The sequence below is a fragment of the Peromyscus maniculatus genome, chromosome 2 (assembly GCF_049852395.1).
Source record: "Peromyscus maniculatus bairdii isolate BWxNUB_F1_BW_parent chromosome 2, HU_Pman_BW_mat_3.1, whole genome shotgun sequence".
NCBI lineage: Eukaryota > Metazoa > Chordata > Mammalia > Rodentia > Cricetidae > Peromyscus > Peromyscus maniculatus.
Window position 1 is genome coordinate 25,810,929 of NC_134853.1, and position 23,738 is coordinate 25,834,666.

Genomic DNA, 23,738 nt, shown 5'->3' on the forward strand with positions numbered 1-23,738 from the left:
AGAAAACAGCTGACATTTTCCCTACTTCTCCATACTAGCCCATATAAGTATATGTATACTTTCCCATATAGGCATACATATATATGGAATTACATATATTAGTATATATAATGTGTAAGTACAAGTAATTATGAATGGAAAACTTTTAAATTCTAGGTACTTTTAGAAAGTATTTTACTTTTTGAGTTTTAACACCAGCTTCAATATACTGTGCATAAAAACTACTAGTTCATTAAGTTTAAGAAGCTGATGGATATTGCTTTAATCCCAGCATTCAAGAGGCAGAGGAAGGTATTTTCTGAGTTCAAAACCAGCTTGGTCTACATAGTAAGTTCCAGGACAGCCAGAGGTACATAGTGAGACTCTGTCTCAAAACACACACACACACACACACACACACACACACACACACACACACACAGCAAATTCTTTAAATTTCATTAAAGGAGCAAAAGGCAGACAATATCTAGATAGAATTATATAGATATTCCACCACCTAGCACCCCAAAGCACAATTCTTAAGTACATGGCATGACAAACCTTTGTGTACACATTTACATTAACTGGGCTGCATATAAAATCTACTTGCATTTTTAACCAGTGAAGAATGATTATGTACCTTTGAAGCACATCCATTATCAAATGAATCCATTTCCTCTGGGAGTCAGTAATTATGATTTGTGTATTTGTTATTCCAATGTCGACAACACAAATTCCAGGAGCTGAAAAGAAACTCTCTTCCTCTTCATTTTCTTCTGCTATCAGTCTGGCTTCCCCTCCTCCAAAAACAACTGCTGAACTTAATTTCTTATGCTAGAAATGGAAGAAACATTTCACCAAGCAAAGCATCAGCTGCAGCGAGGCTTTGGAGCACGTTCTCACTATGTACAAATTGGACTTGGCAATTAAGAGAAGAATTCATCCTCCTTCCCAGTGGGCAATTGGAGCTTCCACTTTGAAAACCCTAGATCAGCGGCCCCACTATAGTCCACACTCAGACATTGTTTTCTCACCACACTCCCACAGTTCTCCAAGGGCTGATTCAGCTGCATGATTTTGCCACTATAACATAAACTCCCGAAATCCACATTTTGGAACACAAAAGACATTCCACAAATGTTCTGTTAGCTAAACCAGGTAGGACTTAAATGTTTTCTGTATCTCCCACTATGGTACTCACATAAACTAAACAGGCCAATTAGGCAGTGTTAAGAAATACCATGGTGGCGCACGCCTTTAATCCCAGCACTCGGGAGGCAGAGCCAGGAGGAGTTCGAGGCCAGCCTGGTCTACAGAGTGAGTTCCAGGACAGGCACCAAAACTACACAGAGAAACCCTGTCTTGAAAAACCAAAAAAAACCCAAAAAACAAAAAAACAAAACAAAACAAAAAAAAACAAACCATAATCAGCTACATGAGCAGAGCAGGTTCTAGCACATAAGCAGCTTTTTATCTTATTTCACACATCTACACAAACCCCAAAATGAAAAGCCCTAGCATCTGCCAATAAGAGTACTAGTGTGGCAGCTAGACAGATGCCTAAGTGACTTAGAACACTGGATGCTCCTCCAGAGGACCTGCGTTCAGTTTCCAGTAGCCATAAGGGTAGAACTCATAACTGTCTGTAATTCTAGTCACAGGGTACCTGATGTCCACCTCCAAGGGTACAAGGCATGTGATGCACATGCAGACAAAACATCCATACACAAAAAATAAATAAATACAATTAAAAAAAAGAAAAAGAAAAGAAAACTAATGTATTCTAGCTTTAAAATTACCTGTTTGGCATTTAAAAACACAAATGTTTTCCCTCTAAAGATTTGTTTTCTTTCTTGTCGTCCTGATAGATCGACATTTCTACTTCCAATAGTCGGTTCATCAATGGGCGGGTAAAAACTGTAAAATAATTAAAATACATTCTAAAAACATACTCTTTTCCATGTTGACTATTGAATTTGTGAATCCAGTTACTACCTGATACCAAAAAGGTTGAGTTCCAACATTACTTGAGCCAGGCACAATGACATACGTCTGTATCTCCAGGAGGTAGAAGCGAAAATCAGTTCGAGGCTAACCTGGCCTACATTATGAACTAGAGTAATTGATAGAACATGTTACAACACGAGAGACCAGTAAGGGCTACATAGTGAGAGCCTGTCAAACAAAACAAAACAAAACCAAGAAGAAGCAAACAAAAACCAGTATTTTCTGGGTTTTTGTTTGTTTTTTATTTTCTTGATAAAGCTTTATCTGAAACAAAATTACCAAAGGTATCTAGATGCCTTTTCCTAAAATATGATATCAGTTCCATGCATTATACCAAATGCCTCTGTATTTTCTTAAAATAAATATGCTAAGGGATATGATTGCAAAAGACCCACACTAAGCAAAAATAAGGTTGAAAGGTGGTTTGTGGCAGATCTCTTCTGGAGAATGTACAGAAAGCACACGTGATCATCTGTGCTCCAGAGGAAGGAACACAGCATTTGTGAGTCCACAGCGGGCTGTCAGCAAGCATGCTCTTTATTCCAGAGGAGAAGCCGCTTCATCTCCCAAGATTTCTCTCTGCAAACACTGCACAGGAATGGCTGTGGAAAGGGCTGGCAGACTTCAGTCTTCCCATAGCCAGCAAGTTATATATGAATGCCAGATGTCTATGGAGACTCTCCCAACAGTGAGAGTCATGTTTGAAATAAAGTAACTGAGAGAACATGTTACAACATGAGAGTTCTGTACAAACTGAAAGGGAACTCCCTCTTTTCCTTATATTCAGACACACACAATGTAGACTTTCCTATTTGAATATACATGATACACTTAAACAATCTTTTTTTTTTTTTTTTTTTTTTTGGTTTTTCGAGACAGGGTTTCTCTGTGTAGCTTTGTGCCTCTCCTGGAACTCACTCGGTAGCCCAGGCTGGCCTCGAACTCACAGAGATCCACCTGGCTCTGCCTCCCAAGTGCTGGGATTAAAGGCATGCGCCACCACCGCCCAGCATTTAAACAATCTTTTTCAACACTGAGTCTTCTAAAACTGACTCCATCTATTCCCAGTACTTTGGGAATCATAAATCACATCAGGTCCATGCAGTGGTGACTGCCTTACCCTGTTCCTTGATGACCTGCAAAATGCAGATGTAACTGTACTAAACAAGACAGCATTTGCTGCATAACAACACCATAGCATGCCCTGATTTAAATTCAGAGCTATTCATACTTTTTCAGGACTAAAAGAAGCATTTATGACATCAAGTCACTACAGTTTATTTGCTATCCCTTTCATATTCATTTCTATTAATAATTTTTTAAAAATTTTGTTTGAGTGTTTGCATATATATATATTATTATATATATATAATATATAATATATATATATGTTGATGTACCATGTGTGGACCCCAACTGGAGTTACAGACAGTTGTGAATTTACCATCTAGGTCTGGAACGAAACCCAGGGTCTTCTGAAGGAGCAGCCAGGACTATACAATGGGGAAAAAAACTGAGCACTCAGTCTTAAATAGATGCAGACAGGTATAATGACCTACTACTGGGCAAATGACTACATACTTTTTGATTGTTTCACATTTTTCTAAGACAGTGTCTTGCTACAGAGCACAGGCTGGACTCACCTTGCTGAACAGGTTGGTCTCTTGAGTACTAGGATTACAGGACTGTACCACCATGCCCAGCTCTTGATATGAAACATTCCTTGCCAATTGCCAGTATAAAACACTGACACAATAGGCCTTTGAAGTTAACAGTAAATTAGGAGTTATTCAAAAGTCTTCCTAGAGTAAAGCTGTTCACTGTGGTCATGGGTCTTAACAGCCAGAAACTGGAGTAGAAGGAGGATTCAAGAGCTAACTCTGAAAGCTCCAAACAACAGGACATCCAACAACAGAAAACATTTACCCTGCACCTAAAGCAAACTGGAATCAACAACGGTTCACGCTTTGTAGTCAGAGTTGTTATTTACAGGACTTCACAGACTCCCCAGAGGCAAACAGATGGACTTCTGAGGGAGAGAGAGTATGATTTTGTTGGGACCAAGCAAGTATATAAGGGATGCTTCCTGAAGCTGTTCTCACAGGGCTGTAGGACTCAAGGTTAAGAACCATCCACTATTGATCAGAATCCAAAATATTGTGTTACCTGTTAACCAGATTATAAAATAAATTTCCTAGATGAAAATTATATATACAAAAAACCCAAGCCAATCAACCAACCAAACAACAAACAAAAAACCCAGAAGATTCTAATTTTTGGCTACTGTTAAACACAGACAACTGTGGTGATGTATTATGTACCCTACTAAAATCTGCCTGAAGATCAGAGAACAGAACAGCCACTAGATTAAACACAGACGCCAGCGAGTGGTGGCACACACCTTTAATCCCAACACTTGAGATCTCATGCCTTTGCTACCAGTAGTATTTGGGAAGCTACATGCCTTTAATCCCAGCACTAGGAAGTAAGTAATACGGCTGGGCAGAGAAAGGTACATAAGGCGTGAGGAGACAGAACTAGAGGCTTTTTCGGCTTGGCTAGTGGCCTATCAGCTGAGGCTGTTTCAGGCTGAGGAGTCCTGGAGGTAAGATGTGGCAGTGGCTTGTTCCTTTGTCTCTGACCTTTCAGTATTTACCCCAATATCTGGTACTGGTTTTTTATTTCAAGACCATTTAACATGGGGCATAAATGGTCTCTAAAACAAGTGTATTGGAGCCAGGTGTGGTGGCACATGCCTTTAATTCCAGCACTCAGGAAGTAGAGGCAGGCGGATCTCTGTGAGTTCAAGGCCCAGCCTGGTCTACATACTGAGTTCCAAGTCAGCCAGGGCTATAAAAAAAATATGTATTGGAAAAATAGCCTGAATCAGGTAGTTTAAAATTGGTAATAAAATACCAATTACCAATAAAATTATTATAACTTGCAAAACATTTTAATTAAAAATTTAATTAAAAAATTGTCTTCAAAGCTGAAGATACAGTTCAATTGGCAGAGTGCTTGCCTGGCATACAAGAAGCTCTGGGTTCACTCTCCAGTACCACATACACTGAGTACTGTGGCACTCATTTGTAACATTAGCAATCAGGAGTGAAGACAAGATGATCACAAGTTCAAGTCATCTTTTGACTAGAAAAGTTTAAGGCCAGCCTGGGACATAGGACAGGGTGTCTCAAGACAACAGAGCTGAGGGATGTGTCAGTGTATAAGGGCACCGGCCACTAAGCTAGACGAGCTGAGTTCAGGGTTTCACCATGCACCCCAGGCTGCTGGTGAATTCAGTACCTTCTGCCTTAGCCTCCTGCTGAACACTGGGGCTGTCAGCATGATTTCCACCTCCAGCTTCGCTGCACTTCTGAAATGAGGTTACTAAGACCACAGTCCTGGCCTCAATGATTCGAGGTACTGTCACGTGTGCTCTTTTGACCACACTTCAGGGTCATTCGTTGTCCTTATGTTTTGTTATTTAAAAGTATTTCAATAAGTGTCGATAACACTTAAGATTTGTTCCATACCAACAGGAAACATTCGACATGGAATTAATGTGGTGGTATTGTGTTCCCCAAAATATTGTGTACCCTAATAAACTTATCTGGGGTCAGAGACAGAACAGCCATAATATTAAACATAGAGGATAGGCAGTTGTAGCACACGCCTTTAATCCCAGCACTTGGGAGGCAGAGCTAGGCAGAAATCCATGTGTTCAAGGATACAGCCAAGCATGGTGACTCACGCCTTTAATCCCAGAAAGCGAGCCTTTAATCTCAGGGAGTGATGGTAGAAATCAGAAAGGTATAGGACCAGAAACTAGAAGTATTTGACTGGTTAAGCATTTAGCTGGTTAAGCTTTTAGGTTTTGAGCAGCACAGTTCAGCTGAGAGCCATTTGGATATGAGGACACAGAGGCTTCCAGTCTAAGGAAACAAATCAACTGAGAAGTTGGCCCGGTGAGGTTAGCTGTGGCTTGTTCTGTCTCTCTGAGCTTCCAATGTTCACCCCAATATTTAGCCTCAGGTTTGATTTTATTAATAAGACCATCTAAGATTCCTGCTACAAATTAATATAAGTAAAACCAATGCCTACTTATTTCTATGCTCTATTTTATTAAATTTAAAGTAAGTTATATACCTTTCAAGTTCTGGAGGCTGTTTCTTAGACTCAACAGCTTTGAGAAATTCAGAAAAGTATTCTGGCTTTACAATTGGACGTCCACAAATGAGTGCACATATGGTCTAAAATAGAAAAATCATATGTAACTATAAATACATATATTCACACAATAGCTTATTTAAAAGGAAGGTTATAAACTACAAAGTGGTGGTTCTACACTATTTTTCCGTTCAAAGTCCTAAATGGATAAAGGAGACACAATCTAAAGCAGAAGTCAGTACTTGGTCACAACTCAAGGTTAGAACATAAACCACTAATAAGCACTCAGATTTAAGAGGTCCTCAGTCACTCTTGTAACTAGAGGCTGGTGAGACTCACTCAGGTATACTCAACTACAACAAGTCCTCGGTCACTACTGTAACTAGAGGCTGGTGAGACTCAGGTACACTCAACTACAAGAACTCAGAAGTGATCATAATCTTCCACAGGAAACAGGAGTGCGTCCTGAGATGGTGTGGGGACAGGAGAAGGCAGACTTGACAGAGGAGACGGGAGACGCTAACCTTGAAAAGTGGCAAGCACTTTGTTTCTACTCTCTGTTTTAGACTGCAAACATGATCTATGCAATCAAGTGAACTTCACAGTAAAGGGTCATATAAAACCTTTTAAAAATGCCAAATCAAGATCTGAACTAGAATTCGTGTGTTTTTGCTTCTCTGGGACAATAAACAGCGAAAAGCCATTCGAGCCTGAATACAAGCAATGGGGTAGTCACACGTCAATCAGAGCAAACAAGTGTGAGTCTGTGCGCATTACGTTAGTGACGTAAGCTGACAGACAGCCAGGTCTGCACATAAAGACTGCCAACCTACTTTAATGGTGACTTTAACTGACGCCATGGCAAGGTGAGTACATTCTTCTGTCCAGTTGTTGGCAGTGAGTCCTCCGAGCTGTAATACAGCTTGATTTAAAACAGTTTTCCCAGAGACGTCCAAACAAGAAGAACAAACAACCAAAGGCTCGTATTCCACTCTGTAAATGAAAAGAAGTTACACAAAGTTAGATCGCAGTTTTGGGGGTAGCAACTTAGAGGACTTTAAAATATCAGTCATTTTAATATTAATGTATTTTTCCCTAGAAATTATCATTTCTTAAGTCTTGAGTCCTAATGAAGAAAAAGCAAGGACCAAAAATTGGCATTCTATGTCATCTATGAGGACTCAAACACTGACCCGCCCTTAGGACTCTCAGGGCCCACGTCAACTCATTCAGCCACGGAGGTTTCACTTCATCGTCCGTAAAGTCTCTTCTGGAATTCCAAAGAAAGCTGTGGCTTTTACAACTTCTTACCTGAATTTACTCTCAAATACCCCAAATGTAACTCTATCTCCTGTCTTCAAAGTGTAGGGAAGGCCATTCTGCATTTTTTCCTCATTAACAAAGGTTCCATACTTAGAATTATCTTTTATTGTTAGTGTAGGAATTTCATCTGTTTGACTCTGAAAAGAAAAATCAACAAATGATTTAAAGTCTTTAACCACTTCCTAATTACAGGGTAGATTTCATAAAATTAGTAACTTTCTGGGTAAGCAAAACTAAGTAGATGATGAGGCTGCCTTTAGGGGATGATCACTCAACTAGCAATTCATATTTTCCCCTGAGGTCATTTCTTAAAGCCAAGAATTACTAAGACAGTGTGGATTTCCCTAACTACTCAATTCATTCTTCTGAGGCTTTTTTGTTTGTTTGTTTTTTGGTACAGTCTGTTTTGTGTTTAACATACCCGGTGTATCCTCTCCTATACATTTTTTTACACTATCGAAATCATTCCATTAAAAACTAATCTGATGAGAATATAAGGTTAAAAACTAGAGTTTCTGACTGAAGGTAAGTATTTTACTTTTTTCTAGAGGAATCTCAATAATAAACATTTCCCCCTATTCCTAAAAGAACAGACTTAAAATCTGAATTTCTCTGAGCATCCAGCATTTACATAAACACAGCCTGTGCAAAATAATGGTTTTACTTATGCTGCAAGTACTAACATAAGCACTGACAGTTACATAACTCACTTCCACACCCATGGTTGTGATAAAACACACCCAGAGCATTCAAAGGAGCAAGCGGCATAAGCCAGTTATTTTCCCTAGTAAAATATATCAATCCCCACCCTGAAAATATCAGTGTCCACACAGCTGCATAAACTCCTTTAAGACTGTGGGTCATGAAGGTAGTTTACTGTTGCCTTCCCAGAACTGGCACATGACTGATACACACAACCATTCAGTAAATGTCCTACAGTTTGGATCTGAGTGTCTTCCAAAGACCCATGAGTTCAAGGCTTAGCTGTCAGCTATGGGGCCAGAGGAAGGATTCAAGGTTTGTGGAAGTGAGCCCTGGAAAGAGTTCTCAGACTCCACTCTTTGCTCTGTTCACTTCTTGCAGTCAAGAGGGAAGCAGCCTCCTATTAAGTGTTCAATGATGTATGGCACGGGCCACAGATCCAATACAATGCAGCAAAGAGATCAGACAGAAACCTTGAGCCAGAATTAACGTAAACCGTTTACCTTAGGTATTTCATCACCATGACAAAAGACGACCACAAAATCTTTTCTAACACTTTCTCTGAATTTCAAAATCACCCCCCCAAAAAAAACTATTCAAATAGAGCTTCCTATTTCAAAATAAATACTAGAATCCCAGCTAATTTCATGTGGGTTCTTGTGTTGTTTTTCGTTTTAGACGGACAGACAAAACGTCAAATCTGCTCACGAGACAGAAAATAAAGCCAGCAGCATACCAGACTGGTTGCAGGAAAGTTTGCTGTTAGCACCGCATGGTTTCGGCTGATTGACTGATCGTTTTCTATTAGAATGGCACAGTTTTTCCTTCCAACAATGTACTCTACGCCAGCCAAAAGTCTGCATGGTTCTCCTAGAGGAAACAAAAGTAAATAAATGTAAAGTACACACACACATACATTCGCGGTACAGGACATATTGTACAGGTTATTACAAATAAATCACACTTCTGCTGTTTAAATGCTAAGCAACTTGACATGTGTACACACACACACACACACACACACACACACACACACACACGCATGCACGCACACACGCACGCACGAACGCACACACATGCACACACACATATATATATCTTAAATTTTTTTTTTCCTTTTCTTTAAAAACTTTTGGTGGCTTTATTTCATGTGTTTTGCCTGTATGTATGTGTGTATGTACATCATGTATGAGGGTCCCTGCAAGCTCTATGGCTGGCAGCAGAACAATCCACAGAGAGCCAAGAATGAAACTTGGTGCAGTTGACTTAGTTAGCCAGTGCTGGTTCAAACCTCGCGAGTCTGACACTAGGCAGTTTATTTTAGCCATATTTAAGCACAGTGCAATTTTGGAAAAAAGTGATCCTGAGGAAAATTTAGTCCCATGTGTACAACAAAGTGAAGACATGCTTACATTGAAACTCTTTACAAGGTACATATGACCTTTTCCATAAGACCAGTCCTGTTGATGCAGAAACAGTGCTCAAGATAAGGATCTAGGGAGAAGGACTGAGGTAAACACAAGGCCTGTGGGAGTCAGGATTGGCCTGGTCCTAAGATAGCACAGAAGTTACGTAGGCTGCTGTACACGTGGCATCTCTCATAAGGATGGGTTTTACGTACTGGGAAGGAATGCTCAAGATCCAGGGGGAAATTCTGGGATAAACAAACGTAATAGTCTGAGGGATTCGGGTGAAGCCTGGTCAAAAGATCAGCAAGTTGTGAACTACATCCTTTCCCAGTTGGAAGACAGGCAAACATCCCCTTCCTTTGAAGAGACAAGCCTGTGCGTTTAACTCTCCTGTTTTCCCTAGTACTTATCTATGTGCACAAGGACCTCACACCCTCTACAATCACGTATGTGCTTGTTGCCCCTGGAAATCATAAGAGGCCATTAGATCCCCAGGAACTGGAGTTACAGATGGCCGTGAGCCACCATGTGGATGCTAGGAACTGAACCTGGGTTCTTTGCAAGAGCAACAAACGGTCTTAAGTGCTGAGCCATCTCTCTAGCCCCACATGTGGTTTTTTTTCTAACAAAGCTTCACTGAAGGATACATGAGGTTATCTAAAAACATGGAAGCCTTTTTCATTTTGCAAACGAAAAAATAATACTGAATTAATACTCCCTCCAACATAGCCTAAATTTAATGTGCCACAAAAACAAAATCGCACTACTGATTTTGGAGTTAATTAAATGATTTCAAAACTTCATTAGGAAAATATCTTAAAATTAAAGCAGGTAATGGACAAGTTGGCACACTTTTAAACCTAGCACTCAAAAGGCAGAGCCAGACAGATCTCTGTAAGTTCAAAGCCAGCCAGCTGATATAGTTAAAATTCTTTCTTTAAAAAAAAAAAAAAAAAAGGCTGGCAAGAAAAAATATCAAAAAATATTTTTATTTTATGTGTATGAGCATTTGCCTGAATGTCTGTGAGTGCATGCATGCAGTACTCACAGAGGCCAGAGGGTGGTGTCAGATTACAGACTGTTGAATCAAACAGATCCTCAGGAAGGGCCGCTGAAATTTAATCATATTAAAGGAATTTGCCCTATCAAATTGCAAAACATGCCAAAGAGAGATAGTAATTAAAAGATGTTTCAATGGACCAGGAAAAAAAACCAATAGAGATTAATACGATTAAGTTCAGATTAGATGCAACTATGCAGTTAAGAGACTTGTTTTACTGTTAACAGTAGCATTTCAAATTAGTGAAAAGAATATTAAAAAAAAAAAAAAGGGTGGTGGTGGTACACGCCTTTAGTCCCAGCACTCGGGAGGCAGAGGCAGGTCTCTAGAAGTTCAAGGCCAGTCTGATATACAAAGTAAATTCCAGGACAGCCAGAGCCAAACCCTGTCTGGAAAAAACAAAAACAAAATCAACAAAACAGCTGTAAATCTGGACTGCTGGAGTAATAGCATATGTGGTGGAGGCTTGTGGGGACTGGGAGCATGGGCTTCTATCTGAGAATGGCAAAGTAGTATCAGAACTAGACAAACAGGAAAGGAGTCCCGTAGGACCTTAGCATCCTTTCTAAACCGCCTGAGTTATACTTGTCAATGAGATTTGCGTTCGCTTTATTTCATTTATGGGAGAAAGTCTCACTATGCTGCCTCAGCTTAGCTTCGAAGGAGCTGGGATTACAGGCAGGCACCATTACACTCATTTTACCAGAGATGAATCTGGACAGTTACAAGGAAGAACAATGTTCTATTAGTTTATGATGCAACACAAAGGTGATCAACTGATTTAAAAGCTAATCCCTTAGCTTCCATCAGATGCAGAGATGCATCTCAGCCAATGAGTCTAGAAGCATATTTACTCTGCTATCATCTGTTAATAAAGGGTTAAGGCTGCTTGGGTGAATACCAAACTACGGCCTAAAAGTACATTTTTCTAACAGAAAGCCAGGTATCAGCCAGTCACAGACCACCAACCGATTAGATGGCATCCTTAGACTGTAAATGTCTCCTTATATTGCCTAAATAAGGCAACTGCTGAGGCAAAACTCAATGACGGCGTTTTTCTAAGTTATTTCCATTTTCGGTGTATAGATTATAGCTTGACCAAGGTGCTGTGTGAAGCTCTGTGAAGCAACCGGCTCAAGGTGACAAGCAATTCACGAATCTTCAATCACTCAAACTTGAGTTTGGCAAGTTGTTTACTTGTTTTGAGACAGGATCTGAGGATAATTTTACTCCCGATCCTCCTTCCTCCCCTCCCCTCCCAAGCGTGGGATCACACGCATGCGCCACCAATTTTCTGATCTCTCACAGAAACCCATAGAGCAACTAGGCTCAGGCTAGTTACTCAAGAGTTCTTATTTGCTCACCCACACAAGTTTGTGCTCTACCTTTGCAGTGCGCCAACCCACACGGATAATCTTTCTGACTTTTTATTTCCCATGATACTGTTAGAAAAATGCCTCCCCACCAGCTTCCCGGAGTCCAAGATCCAATCACAGCCCAGTGCTTAACTTTCCGTCAACTAATAATGACTCCACACGGCGACGGCCACTGGGTACGCGATAACCTTCTCGCTGCGTAAAATGGGTGGGTGGGGGACTTTTCCCACTCTTCTGACAGAATGGGGGGAAATGATAAAAACTTGAAAGTGGTCCCGTGTGTCACGTGACTCTCCACAAGCATGCTCCGGGCTGGGGCTCCGGTCCCCACCCTACGTCTCCCTTCAGGCCTTCAACCGTGCCGCGGTTCGCAGCCGGGCCGGAGCCGGTCTAACCTGGGTAGGCACACTCCACCGCCTGGCTTACGCGGGGCTCGCGGCGGGGCTCCCAACAGGGACCCCAACACCCAGTGCCGCGTCCTCCGAGGGTCTGAAGCCTCGGCGACACCGGAAGGCGAGCAGGACGGACCGGAAGCGCGCTCCGCAGCTCCCGGCCCCCACCTCTCCGCAGCCGCTCCCGGGACGAGCTCCCTCCCCGCCGCCTCCCTAACGCGCCTACCTGGAGCCCCAGCAGCGGCCGGGAGCAGCTTCCACATGGGTCCTGCGCCTCAGAACCCCGCGGCGTGCCACGCCAACCGCGGCTGTCAGGCGTGCGCGGCCACCGGGCTGCACTGGCGCGGGCTCCGGGACGTGCGCGCTCTCAGGACTCCGCCAAGTCCTTCGGAAACGCGGGAAGGAGACCGGAGCGCGCCGCCGGCGCCGGGCGCCACCTGGTGGTCAAAGGGGAGCAGCGCAGAAAGTGTCCTGTTAAAAGGGTGTGACTAACCAGTCTCACTTCAACGCTTTAATGCGCAAACTATAGTAGTGTTTTAAAATCTCCGAAGTAATGTGAATTTTAAATTAAATGCATTAGAGTACTGGTTGGTTATATTATTTCCCTCTATTGTCTTAATTTGCATCATTTGTGGTAGTATAGGTTAAAATGAAGATCTCATGCCAAAGCCAACTTTATGTTTAACCTTTTCCAGTGTCCTCAGTGCATTATGCCTGAAACATATGTTTGTGTCTTTCCACAATGTCATAATTTACCGAATAACAATAAATAAACAAGCTGAATTGGTATCTTTGGTTGCAATTTGCCAAGTAGTCCCAATTTCCCTTAATAGCTAATCATTGGCAAACAGGTTTTTTTTTATTCCAGTTGTGATTGCTAATAATAACTTTGTGATCACACGTTACACGCCATACAGTAAGTGTGTGTGTGGATTAAAGAAAGAGACTGCAGCAGACAGCAGTCGAGGGATTTTGGAGGCCAAAGTATAGAGCTGATACAGATGCAGGCCGAGGATGCAGAACTGGTCCAGCATGTACGAAGCACTGGTTTTGATCTTCAGCACCAACAGATAAATAAATAGCACAGTAATCTTCCTATATAGTGTAATTGACTATTAGATTACATATGATGTATAATAACGTGTAAATCCTAAGTAGCAAAAATAAAATAAGAAGAAAAAAATCTATACATATATTCAGCAGCAGAAATAATTTTTTGGGTTTTTTAAGACAGGGTTTCTCTGTGTAACCTTCGCTGTCCTGGATCTCGCTCTGTAGACCAGGCTGGCCTTGAACTCACAGAGATCCGCCTGCCTCTTCCTCCCGAGTGCTGGGATTAAAGGCGTGCACCACCGCCCGGTAAGAAATACTTTTTAAAATAGTATTTTTGGTCAGTGGTTGTTAGAATCTGTAAACCCAGAACCCTTAGAATCTAAGGCTTAGATTAGAGTCAACTGTTTACACCAAAGGACAGGGAAGAAAGGGGAAGGAGCCTCTTCTTTGATTTACAACAAGGAGACCTGAGCCTGAAAATTAAGTTTCTTATTTTATTTTGTTTTGTTGATGCAGTCTTACTATGTAGCTCTGGCTTGCCTGGAACTCTCTAAGTAGACCAGGCTGACCTTGAACTAATAGAGATGCGCCTGCCTCTCCCTCCCAAGCACTGGGATCAAAGGTGTGTGTCACCAGGCCCAGCTAAATTGCTGAGCTTTTACTCTTAATTGTGAGTATACTGTAAAGCTGGGAGGGACTGGCCACTCTTTTCAAACACTTTCCCTACCCCAGAAGCTATGAGCCTTGACTTCATCCAGATGAAATGTCATAAACTTATACAAGGCACTGAATATTGGGATTTTATAAAACTAACAAAAACATTAGCTAGTACTTTTATAGACAACATTTGATTAGGACAATGGAAGTGCTGCCTCAACTCGCTGCTCCTTTCCTTCCCCCGAGGTAGTTGCTTTCTTGTTCAGCTTGCTAAACAATTAGAACATGGGCGACCATGAGGAAAGAAATATCACAACAAGAGTGCCCATTCCTGACACATCATTGTGGCTTAGCAATCATTCTTTTTTTTTTAATTCAATTATTTATTTTACATCCTGACCACAGTCCCTGCCCCCCCACCTCCTCTCCTTCCATTCCCTCCTCCACACCTCCCCTCTGCCCCGCTCTCCTCATCCACTCCTCTTCTGTATTTGCCTAGAAAAGGGTAGGCCTTCCATGGGTGTCAACAAAGCATGGCATATCAAGTTGGAGTAAGACTAAGCACCTCCCCCTGTATTCAGGCTGGGCAAAGCAACCAGGATGAGGAGTAGGTTCCCAAGAACCAACCAAAAGCACCAGGGATGGTCCTGTTCCCACTGTTAGAAACCCCACAAACAGACCCAGCTACACACTGTCACACATATGCAGAGGGCTTGGGTCGGTCCCAGGCAGGCTACTTGGTTGTTAGTTCAGACTCTGTGAGTTCCCATGAGACAGGCTAGCCTTTCCTGTAGGTTTTCCTGCAGTGCCCCTGACCCTCCTGGCTCCTACAATCCCTCCTCCCTCTCCTCAGCAGGACTCCCTGAGCTTGGCCCAGTGTTTGACTATGGGTCTCTGAATCTGCCTCCATCAGTCAGTGGATGAAGGCTCTCTGATGACAACTGGGTAGTCACCAGTCTGATCACAGGGGATGACCAGTTCAGGCTATGCAGCCGCTGCTGCCAGGAGTCTTAGCTAAGGTCTTTTTTGTAGACTCATGGGTGTTCCTCTTGCATCAGGCTTCTACCCAACTCTGTAAAGCCCCACTTTCCAGCCATCTCTCTAAGCACTTTTCTCCTCCGCCCATCCTCCAACTTGATTCCTCAAGTTCCCATGCCCACCCCCACCCCACCCCAATCCCCGCCCCAGTCCACCCAGGAGATCTCCTCTATTTCTCCTTCCCAGGGAGATCCATGCATCCTCACCTTGGGCCCTCCTTGTTATCTAGCCTCTTTGAGTCTGGATTGTAGCATGGGGTTATCCTTTACAGCTAATAGCCATTTATAAATGAGTATATACCATGTTGGTCTTTTTTTTTGGGTCTGAGTTCAGGGTGACTTTTTTCTAATTCCATCCATTTGTCTTCAAATTTGCTGATATCATTGTTTTTAACAGCTGAGTAATACTCCATTGTGTAAATGTACCACATTTTCTTTATCTATTCTTTAGTTGAGGAGCATCTGGGTTGTTTCCAGGTTCTGGCTATTACAAATAAAGCTGCTATGAACATAGTTGAGCAAGCGTCCTTGTGGTGTGATAAAGTATCCTTTGGGTCTTGAGGTAGATTGATCCCCAGTTTTCTGAGAAACCACCATATCAACTTCTAAAGTGGCTGCACAAGTTTGCACTCCCACCAGCAATAAAATAGTGTTCCACATCCTCCCCAGCATAAGCTGTCATTTGTGATTTATGTTGAGGTCTTTGACTCCCCTGGACTTGAGTTTTGTGCATGGTGATAGATATGAATCTATTTGCATTCTTCTACTTGTTGACATCCAGTTATGCCAGCACCATATGCTTTCTGTTCTCCATTGTATAGTTTTGACTTCTTTGTCAAAAATCAATTTTCCACAGGTGTATGGAACTACATCTGGGTCTTTGATTCCATTTCTTTGATCAATGTGTCTGTTTTTATGCCAATACTATGGTCTTTTCTTTTCTTTTTAAACTATAACTCTGTAGTAGAGCTTGAGATCAGGGATGGCAGTGTCTGGAAGTTCCTTTACTATACAGGATTGTTTTAGCTATCCTAGGTTTTTTGTTTTTCCATATGAAGTTGAATATTGTTCTTTCATGTTCAGTAAAGAATTGTGTTAGGATTTTGATGGAAAATGCATTGAATCTGTAGATTGCTTTTGGTAGGATGGCCAGTTTTACTATGTTAGTCCTACTGATGCATGAGCATGGGAGATCTTTCCATCTTCTGATATCTTCTTCAATTTCTTTCTTCAAAGACTTAAAGTTCTTGTCATACAAGTCTTTCATTTGCTTGGTTAGAGTTACCCCAAGATATTTTATATTATTTGTGGTTATTGTGAAGGGTGTTGTTTCCCTGATTTTTTTCTAAGCTCTTTTATCATTTGTATATATTAGGGCTATTGATTTTTTTTTTGAGTTACGATTATATCCAACCACTTTGCTCAAGGTGTTTATCAGCTATAGGAGTTCCCTGGTAGAATTTTTGGGATTGCTTATCATATCATATAATCTGCAAATAGCAATATTTTGACTTCTTTCTTTTCAATTTGTATCCCTCTGATTTCCTTTTGTTGTCTTATTGCTCTAGCAAGAACTTCAAGTACTATATTGAATAGATATGGGGAGAGTGGACAGCCTTGTCTTGTTCCTGATTTTAGTGGAATTGCTTTGGAGTTTTTCTCCATTTAATTTGATGTTGGCTGTCAGTTTGCTGTATATTGCTTTTATTATATTTAGGTATGTTCCCTGTATTCCTGATCTCTCCAAGACCTTTATCATGAAGGGATGTTAGATTTTGTCAAAGGCTTTTTCAGCATCTAATGAGATGATCATGTGGTTTTCTTTCTTTCACGTTGTTTATATGGTGGATTACAGTGATAGATTTTCATGTGTTGAACCATCCCTGCATCTCTGGGGTGAATCCCACTTGATGTGTTCTTGGATTTTGTTTGCCAGTATTATATTGAGTATTTATTTTTTTGCATCATTGTTCATGAGGGAAATTTGTCTATAATTCTTTCTTTGTTGAGTCTTTGTGTGGTTTGGGTGTCAGTGTGACTGTGGCCTCATAAAAAGAATTTAACAATGCTCATTCTATTTCTATTTTGTGGAATAATTTGAGGAGTACTAGTATTAGCTTTTCTTTGTAAGTCTGGTAGAACTCTGAGCTGAAACCATCTGGACCTGGACTTTTTTTGGTTGGGAGACTTTTAATAACTTCTTCTATTTCCTTAGGAGTTATATGACTGTTTAAATTGTTTATCTGATCTTGATTTAATTTTGGTATGTGGTATCTATCAAGAAATTTGTGCATTTCTTTTAGGTTTTCCAATTTTGTGGAGTATAGGTTTTTGAAGTATGATGTAATGATTGTCTGGATTTCCTCAGTGTCTGTTCTTATGTCCCCCTTGTCATTTCTGATTTTTGTTAATTTGCATGTTCTTTCTCTGCCTTTTGGTTAGTTTGGATAAAGGCTTGTCTATCTTCTTGATTTTCTCAAAAACCAACTCTTTGTTTCATTGATTGTTTGTATTGTTCTCTTTGTTTCTATTTTATTGATTTCAGCCCTCAGTTTGATTATTTCCTGACATCTACCCCTCTTGGGTGTATTTGCTTCTTTTTGTTCTAGAGCTTTCAGCTATGCTGTTAATTCACTAGTGTGATATTTCCCCAAATTCTTTATGAAGGCACTTAGTGCTATGAACTTTCCTCTTAGCACCACTTTCATTGTGGCCCATAAGTTTGGGTATGTTGTGAATTCATTTTCACTGAATTCTAGGAAGTCTTTGATTTCTTTCTTTCTTTCTTCCTTGACCTAATGGTAATTCAGTTGAGAGTTGTTCTGTTTCCATGAGTTTGTAGACTTTCTGTAGTTTTTTTGTTGAACTTCAACTTTAATCCATGGTGATCTGATAAGATATAGGGGGTTATTCCTTTTTTTTTTTTTTTTTTTGGTAGTTGTGAAGACTTGCTTTGTGACCAAGTATGTCTTGAGTTTTGGAGACAATTCCATGAGGTGCTGAGAAGAAGATATATTCTTTGGTGTTTGGGTGAAATGTTCTGTAGATATCTGTTAGATCCATTTGAGTCATAACATCTGTCAGTTCTGTTTTTTGTTTGTTTGTTTGTTTGTTTAGTTTCTGTCTGGACAACCTGTCCATTGGTGAAAGTGGTGTGTTGAAATCTCCCACAATTAATGTGTGGGTCTCGATGTGTGATTTAGTAATGTTTATTTTACAAATGTGGGTGCCCTTGTATTTGGGGCATAGCTGTTCAGAATTAAGACATCACCTTGGTGGATTTTTCCTTTAATGAGAATGTAATGTCCTTCTCCATCTCTTTTGATTAATTTTGGTTGAAATCTATTTTGTTAGGTATTAGGATAGCTAAACCAGCTTGATTCTTAGGTCTGTTTGACTGGAAAATATTTTCCTAGCCCTTTACCCTGAGGTAGTGTCTGTCTTTGACACTGAGGTGTTTTTATTGTATGCAGCTGAAGGATGGATCCTGTTTCCATATCCATTCTGTTAGCCTGTGTCTTTTATTGACGATTTGAGTTCACTGATATTGAGAGATATTAATGACCAGTGATGGTTAATCTTGTTATTTTTTGTTGTTGTTATTGCTGCTGGTAGTAGTGGTGATGGTGGCACGTGTGTGTGTGTGTGTGTGTGTGTGTGTGTGTGTGTGTGTGTGTCCCTCTGGTGTGGGATGATCTATTGCCTGTGTTTTCATGGGTGTAGCTAACATCCTTAATTAAAGCTTTCCTTCTATCACTGTCTGTAGAGTTGGGTTTGTGGATAGATATTGATTAAATTTGACTTTGTCATGAAATATCTTGCTTTCTCCATTTATGGTGATTGAAAGTTTTGCTGGGTATAGTAGTCTGGGCTGGCATTCATGGTCTCTTAGAGTCTACAAGAGGTCTGTCCAGGCTCTTCTGGATCTTAAAGACTTTATTGAGAAGTCAGGTGTAATTCTGATAGGTCTGCTTTTCTTTACTACTTGGCCTTTTTATTTTGCAGCTTTTAATATTTGGCTTGGCCTCCAGTAAAGCCTGAGTCTTCTTCTGGACCAGCCTAGGCCTATGGTAGAGCTGCTGGAGCTGTTCTTTAGACTGGTATGAACTGTACATGGGCCTATGACCTCTGTTCTTCCAACTGGTGTCGACTGTGTCTGGGCCTATGGAGTCTGCTGGAGTTCTGAGGAAAGGCCACTTGTTGACCAGTGAGGGTGGTTGTAGCTGGTGTGGCCTGGGTTGGGGACAGTGCCACTGGGGTTGGGTGGCAGCAGGGCTAGGCACAAGCTTGGATGGTGTTGGTCTGATGAAGGGTTGCAGGGGACAGATTCCAGGGAGGAGTACAGTTTCATTGGCAGGCAGGTCACTCACCCATTCTGGCTTGTGTGGCCTGGGCCTGCTTGGTGGAAGTCTTCTGTGGGGAGGGTCCAGCCATAGGGCTGGGGATTTGCTGGGATGGAGTGCACTTGGGGAATTGGCAACCATTTTTTACATGCAGGAAAACAGTGAGTATTTGCTGTTTATTAATAATAGACTACAGCATGTTCTAAATTCTTTAAACTTATTGGTAGGTCAAGGAAATTGAGGGGAGTAATAGGTTTTCTACCTGCTGATAATAAGTTTCTCCACTGACATGGTGGATCAAGCCAGATCACGCCACACTGAAAATATTTAACTGGTATATTGAGGGTGAAAGCAACTTCTGGGCGAGTTTACCAGTCTCAGATATCAAGACCAGAGACGTCTTGCACCAGAGCAAGGGCAGGAGACTTATATAGATTGTAGGCAAGGGGTGATGACTGTGCCTGCCACAAGCCCTGTTTGTGACCAAGCATGGCCCAAAACTGAGTGCTTAGGCAGGGACATGGGAGGCTGTTGACATCAGGGGAGGACGTTGCAGTAGCCATCAAGAAAGCAGAACTGGCTTTTGTCCCTTTTCCTTTGTCTGGAGACTCTCTGAGCAGGTGGAGTTCGGAGAGAAAGAGGAATATAGCTTCTTAGACGCGTGGGTGAGCCAACTGAACAGTGAGTCCTACTTGGAGGAAGTGGATACTTAATAGACATGTTCTCACTTCAAAAAAAAACAAAAGCTACTATATCCTTAAGCCAAATAGGGGTAACCATAGCTCCAGGATATGCATTCAGGCTGTCCCAAATACCCTATTCCAACATGGGAATAGTTTCCCGGATTTTATTATAGTGACAGAAGTAAAGAAAGTCACAAATCAATGTACTTTCCAAATACCTTGGGGAAACATCAGGTAAGCAGGTCACAACGAAGGAGAGAAATGTGTAATAGATCATATGATATCTAATGACATCCTTAGTGTTGCTGGAGGGCTTCTCTCCAGGCTCCCCAAGCCCCGCAGTCCCACAATCCACCTATAAAATAATCACTCAGACACTTATATCACTTATAAACTGTATGGCCGTGGCAGGCTTCTTGCTAACTGTTCTTTTATCTTAAATTAACCCATTTTTATAAATCTATGCCTTGCCACGTGGCTGGTGGCTTACCAGCGTCTTTACATGCTGCTTCTCCTGGTGGTAGCTGCAATGTCTCTCCCCTCAGCCTTCTGCTTCCCAGAATTCTCCTCTCTCCTTGTCCCACCTACTTCTTGCCTGGCAACCTACTTCCTGCCTGGTCACTGGCCATCAGTGTTTTATTTATATAGAGCAATATCCACAGCACTTCCCCTTTTTTTCTTTTTTTTAAAAAGGAAGGTTTTAACTTTAACATGGTAAAATTACATATAACAAAACAATTACCGAGCAAGAATTATAGTTACAATATTAAAGAACATGTCCTATCTATCTTATATTTGTGAGTTTAAGGTTTTATATCTAACTTATCTTTTATCATAACTGAGGAAATTACAACTATCTAGTTTTTAACCACATCAAAGACCTGATACAAATGTAAACTATTTTTATACTCCTGTTTAAGATAATTTGTATATTGATACAAATACAGAACTATATTTGTTATAATGTACATATATTTCTACTCTTATTTGAAACATTTTTATATTAATACAAATGTAAATTTATATCTGTCATACTGTCGTGGTAACGCCCGCATTACCGATACCCGTTTACCATGTTTGAGCGAAGGGCTGCGGATTAATCCCAGTAATCAGCATACCTGGAGAACTTACCGACGTCGTAGCCGTTCCTGGCGAACTTACTACTGACGTCACTGTTCCTAGAGAACTTACCGACGTCACCGTTACCGACGTCACCGCTCCGTGTGTTGAGTTCTGAATCCTCTTTGACCCCTCACCTGGTGTCCGAAGTTTCCTTCCCGGGTTTCGGCACCAGTTGCTGTCCGAAGTTACCTTCTCGGGTTTCGGCACCAGTTGCAGCGCGCTCCTCGGCCAGCGAGGAAGAACGACCACCACGCGAGGATTCTTCTCAGATCACACTTTATTGGAGCACCTCTTGATTAAGGGAGAGCGGGAGGTGAGGGGCGGCCCCGAGGACTAAACTGCAGCTGCTTATATAGGGAGTCAGGCAAACGTGCCGTACTGTGATTGGGTCCCGCCAGAATGCTAGCACGGGGAGCCACGGGATAGGCTGAGGACATAAAGCCAATTACCATACTCGTGCATCATAGCCAAATATGGAGTTGTTTACAGCTAGGCTACCAGGAAGCCAGCGCCATCTTAGAATGGCGGCTCCCTACATCATACTTTATATATGTTCTACTTCTGTCTAGGATATTCGGTATATTGATATATATTTAAGATTATTGTCATATTGCATATCGCACTATATATTCCTACCTCTGTTATAAATATCTTGTGTATTGTCACAATTTTGAAGTCATCGTTCTTCACCATACATTTGCTTATAGACTGTTTACCTTGTTTACATGAAGCCTTAGTCCTTAGGTTATTTCGGTAGATAAGACTTATAGATTTATAGTCGCCTATGCCTGTCATCTCTATAGTTACGTTAGTTAGGTTATCCAGATTTACAGATACATAGGTCAGATGGACAGGTAATCTTCAAACACTTCATAGACCTAGAGAATATGGCATTTAAATAACTTAAAATTCTGTTGACGTGAAACACAATTGCTCCTGGCTGCACCAATTGATCCCAAGAGAATGTTGGGCTTCTAAGACATTTCCATTTGGAAGTTTGTCTTTTTGGCACAAAATGGCCTACTGGGCAAAGAACTGCCCTTGCCTTGATGACTGATGGTACAAATGCAATGCTGTCCTTTCTGGACAAGCGGGACACAAGGAAAGTGACCACTGTACTCTGCCAAGACAGGGTAAGATGGTCTTTCAGAAATCCTGCTTCTGAAAATGGTCTGTCAGATACTCTAGGCCTGTAGCCAATTTGAATGCACCAACAATGCTGAGAAACATTAGGTGACTGTCCAGGCTGCCAGCTGTCTTGGTCTACTCTTGCAAGATTCCCGAAAGTTGCTTGCATCCATCTACCATTTCTCAGGTACCATTATGTTCCTTCTCAGGTCTTTGATAGGACTGAAGACTAGCAGTTATAGTTACAACTTAGTATATATAATATCTTAGATAGAACATATTAAGTATTAGATTCAGGTTCTTTAGGATAGGACACCTTTGAATGATCTTTATAACATGCCATTTACCTATGCTCTATACTTCTCTGGATTTTCATATGTGTTTCTTCCTTGATATTGTTTGCATTGGTTGTAGTTACATCTTATCTAGGTCATTATCCCTCATTATTTCTGGACAATATTTGATAACCATTCCTTTGTATATAGTCTTGTATTAGTTTAGAACCTTCTTATTTAGACAAAAAGGGGGAGATGTAGTGGGTAGGCATTCCAGCTTGGATCTGGAAGTTCCAACCCCCATTGAGACTCTGGCAACTGTCACGCCTACGAGGCAGGGCGAGGGGAGGTACCTGGAGACCCGAGAGCTGGATGGGCAAGCGCTCTCTCTGTGCGCTCTCTCTGTGCTGGGACGCTGAACGGTGAAGGTGGATTGTGCAGAGCTCTGGAGAACACCGCTGGATTGCAATACACCTTCCCCAGACCCTGCGACCTACCTTTCACTTAATTTGTGAGTTACACCATTAAATAAATATCCTTTTAACTACGTGGAGTGGCCAAAATAATTTCTCCAATACCTTAGCCTTTGTGTTGATGGAAGCTAGTTGTCTGTTAATACCCGTTAAAAGGATTTAACTGATCCTCGAAAGGCCGTTGGGTCAGACACAGAAGCAGGTGCAGTGAGTGGCTATCACATTACAGACAGTGATTCAGTCAACCACTGTCAACAGAGGAGCAGGGCGATGCAGCCCAGACCTGCCACCAGCTGCCGGATGCGCCGCTTTATCCTCTAGATGCTTCTGTTCTGATCAAGCTGGATCCTTAACTGCCCTGCAGAAGAGAATTTCCTAAAGCAGAATTGGAGTTTGTAGAAAAGAGATTTTTTTTAAACACAGATTTAAGTGACGGGGTTAACACAGAGGTGCTCAGGGAAAGACTAAGACATATCTAAGAGATGGGTGTGGGCTTCTGAAAAGAGACTTGCACTTCTGAAGTGTCTTGCAGTGATCGTGTGTACCATTATA

General features: G+C 41.4%; 1 protein-coding gene across 7 annotated transcripts in view; it reads right to left on the reverse strand.

The window, feature by feature from the left end:
• Positions 1-21,377, reverse strand: part of Nbn (nibrin) — a 43,501-nt gene extending 22,124 nt beyond the window's left edge. The window contains exons 1-8 of one of the 7 annotated variants that reach the window (XM_076563860.1): positions 21,307-21,377; positions 12,642-12,852; positions 8,915-9,048; positions 7,465-7,613; positions 6,987-7,146; positions 6,133-6,236; positions 1,779-1,896; positions 620-813 (exon numbers count right to left, since the gene is read on the reverse strand). In XM_076563860.1, coding sequence (XP_076419975.1) covers positions 620-813; positions 1,779-1,896; positions 6,133-6,236; positions 6,987-7,146; positions 7,465-7,613; positions 8,915-9,048; positions 12,642-12,678 — 896 coding nt within the window. In that variant the 5' untranslated portion in view covers positions 12,679-12,852; positions 21,307-21,377. The other 6 variants (XM_076563859.1, XM_006983269.4, XM_076563861.1 and 3 more) reach the window with 6 other exon arrangements.
• Positions 21,378-23,738: the final 2,361 nt, after the last annotated feature.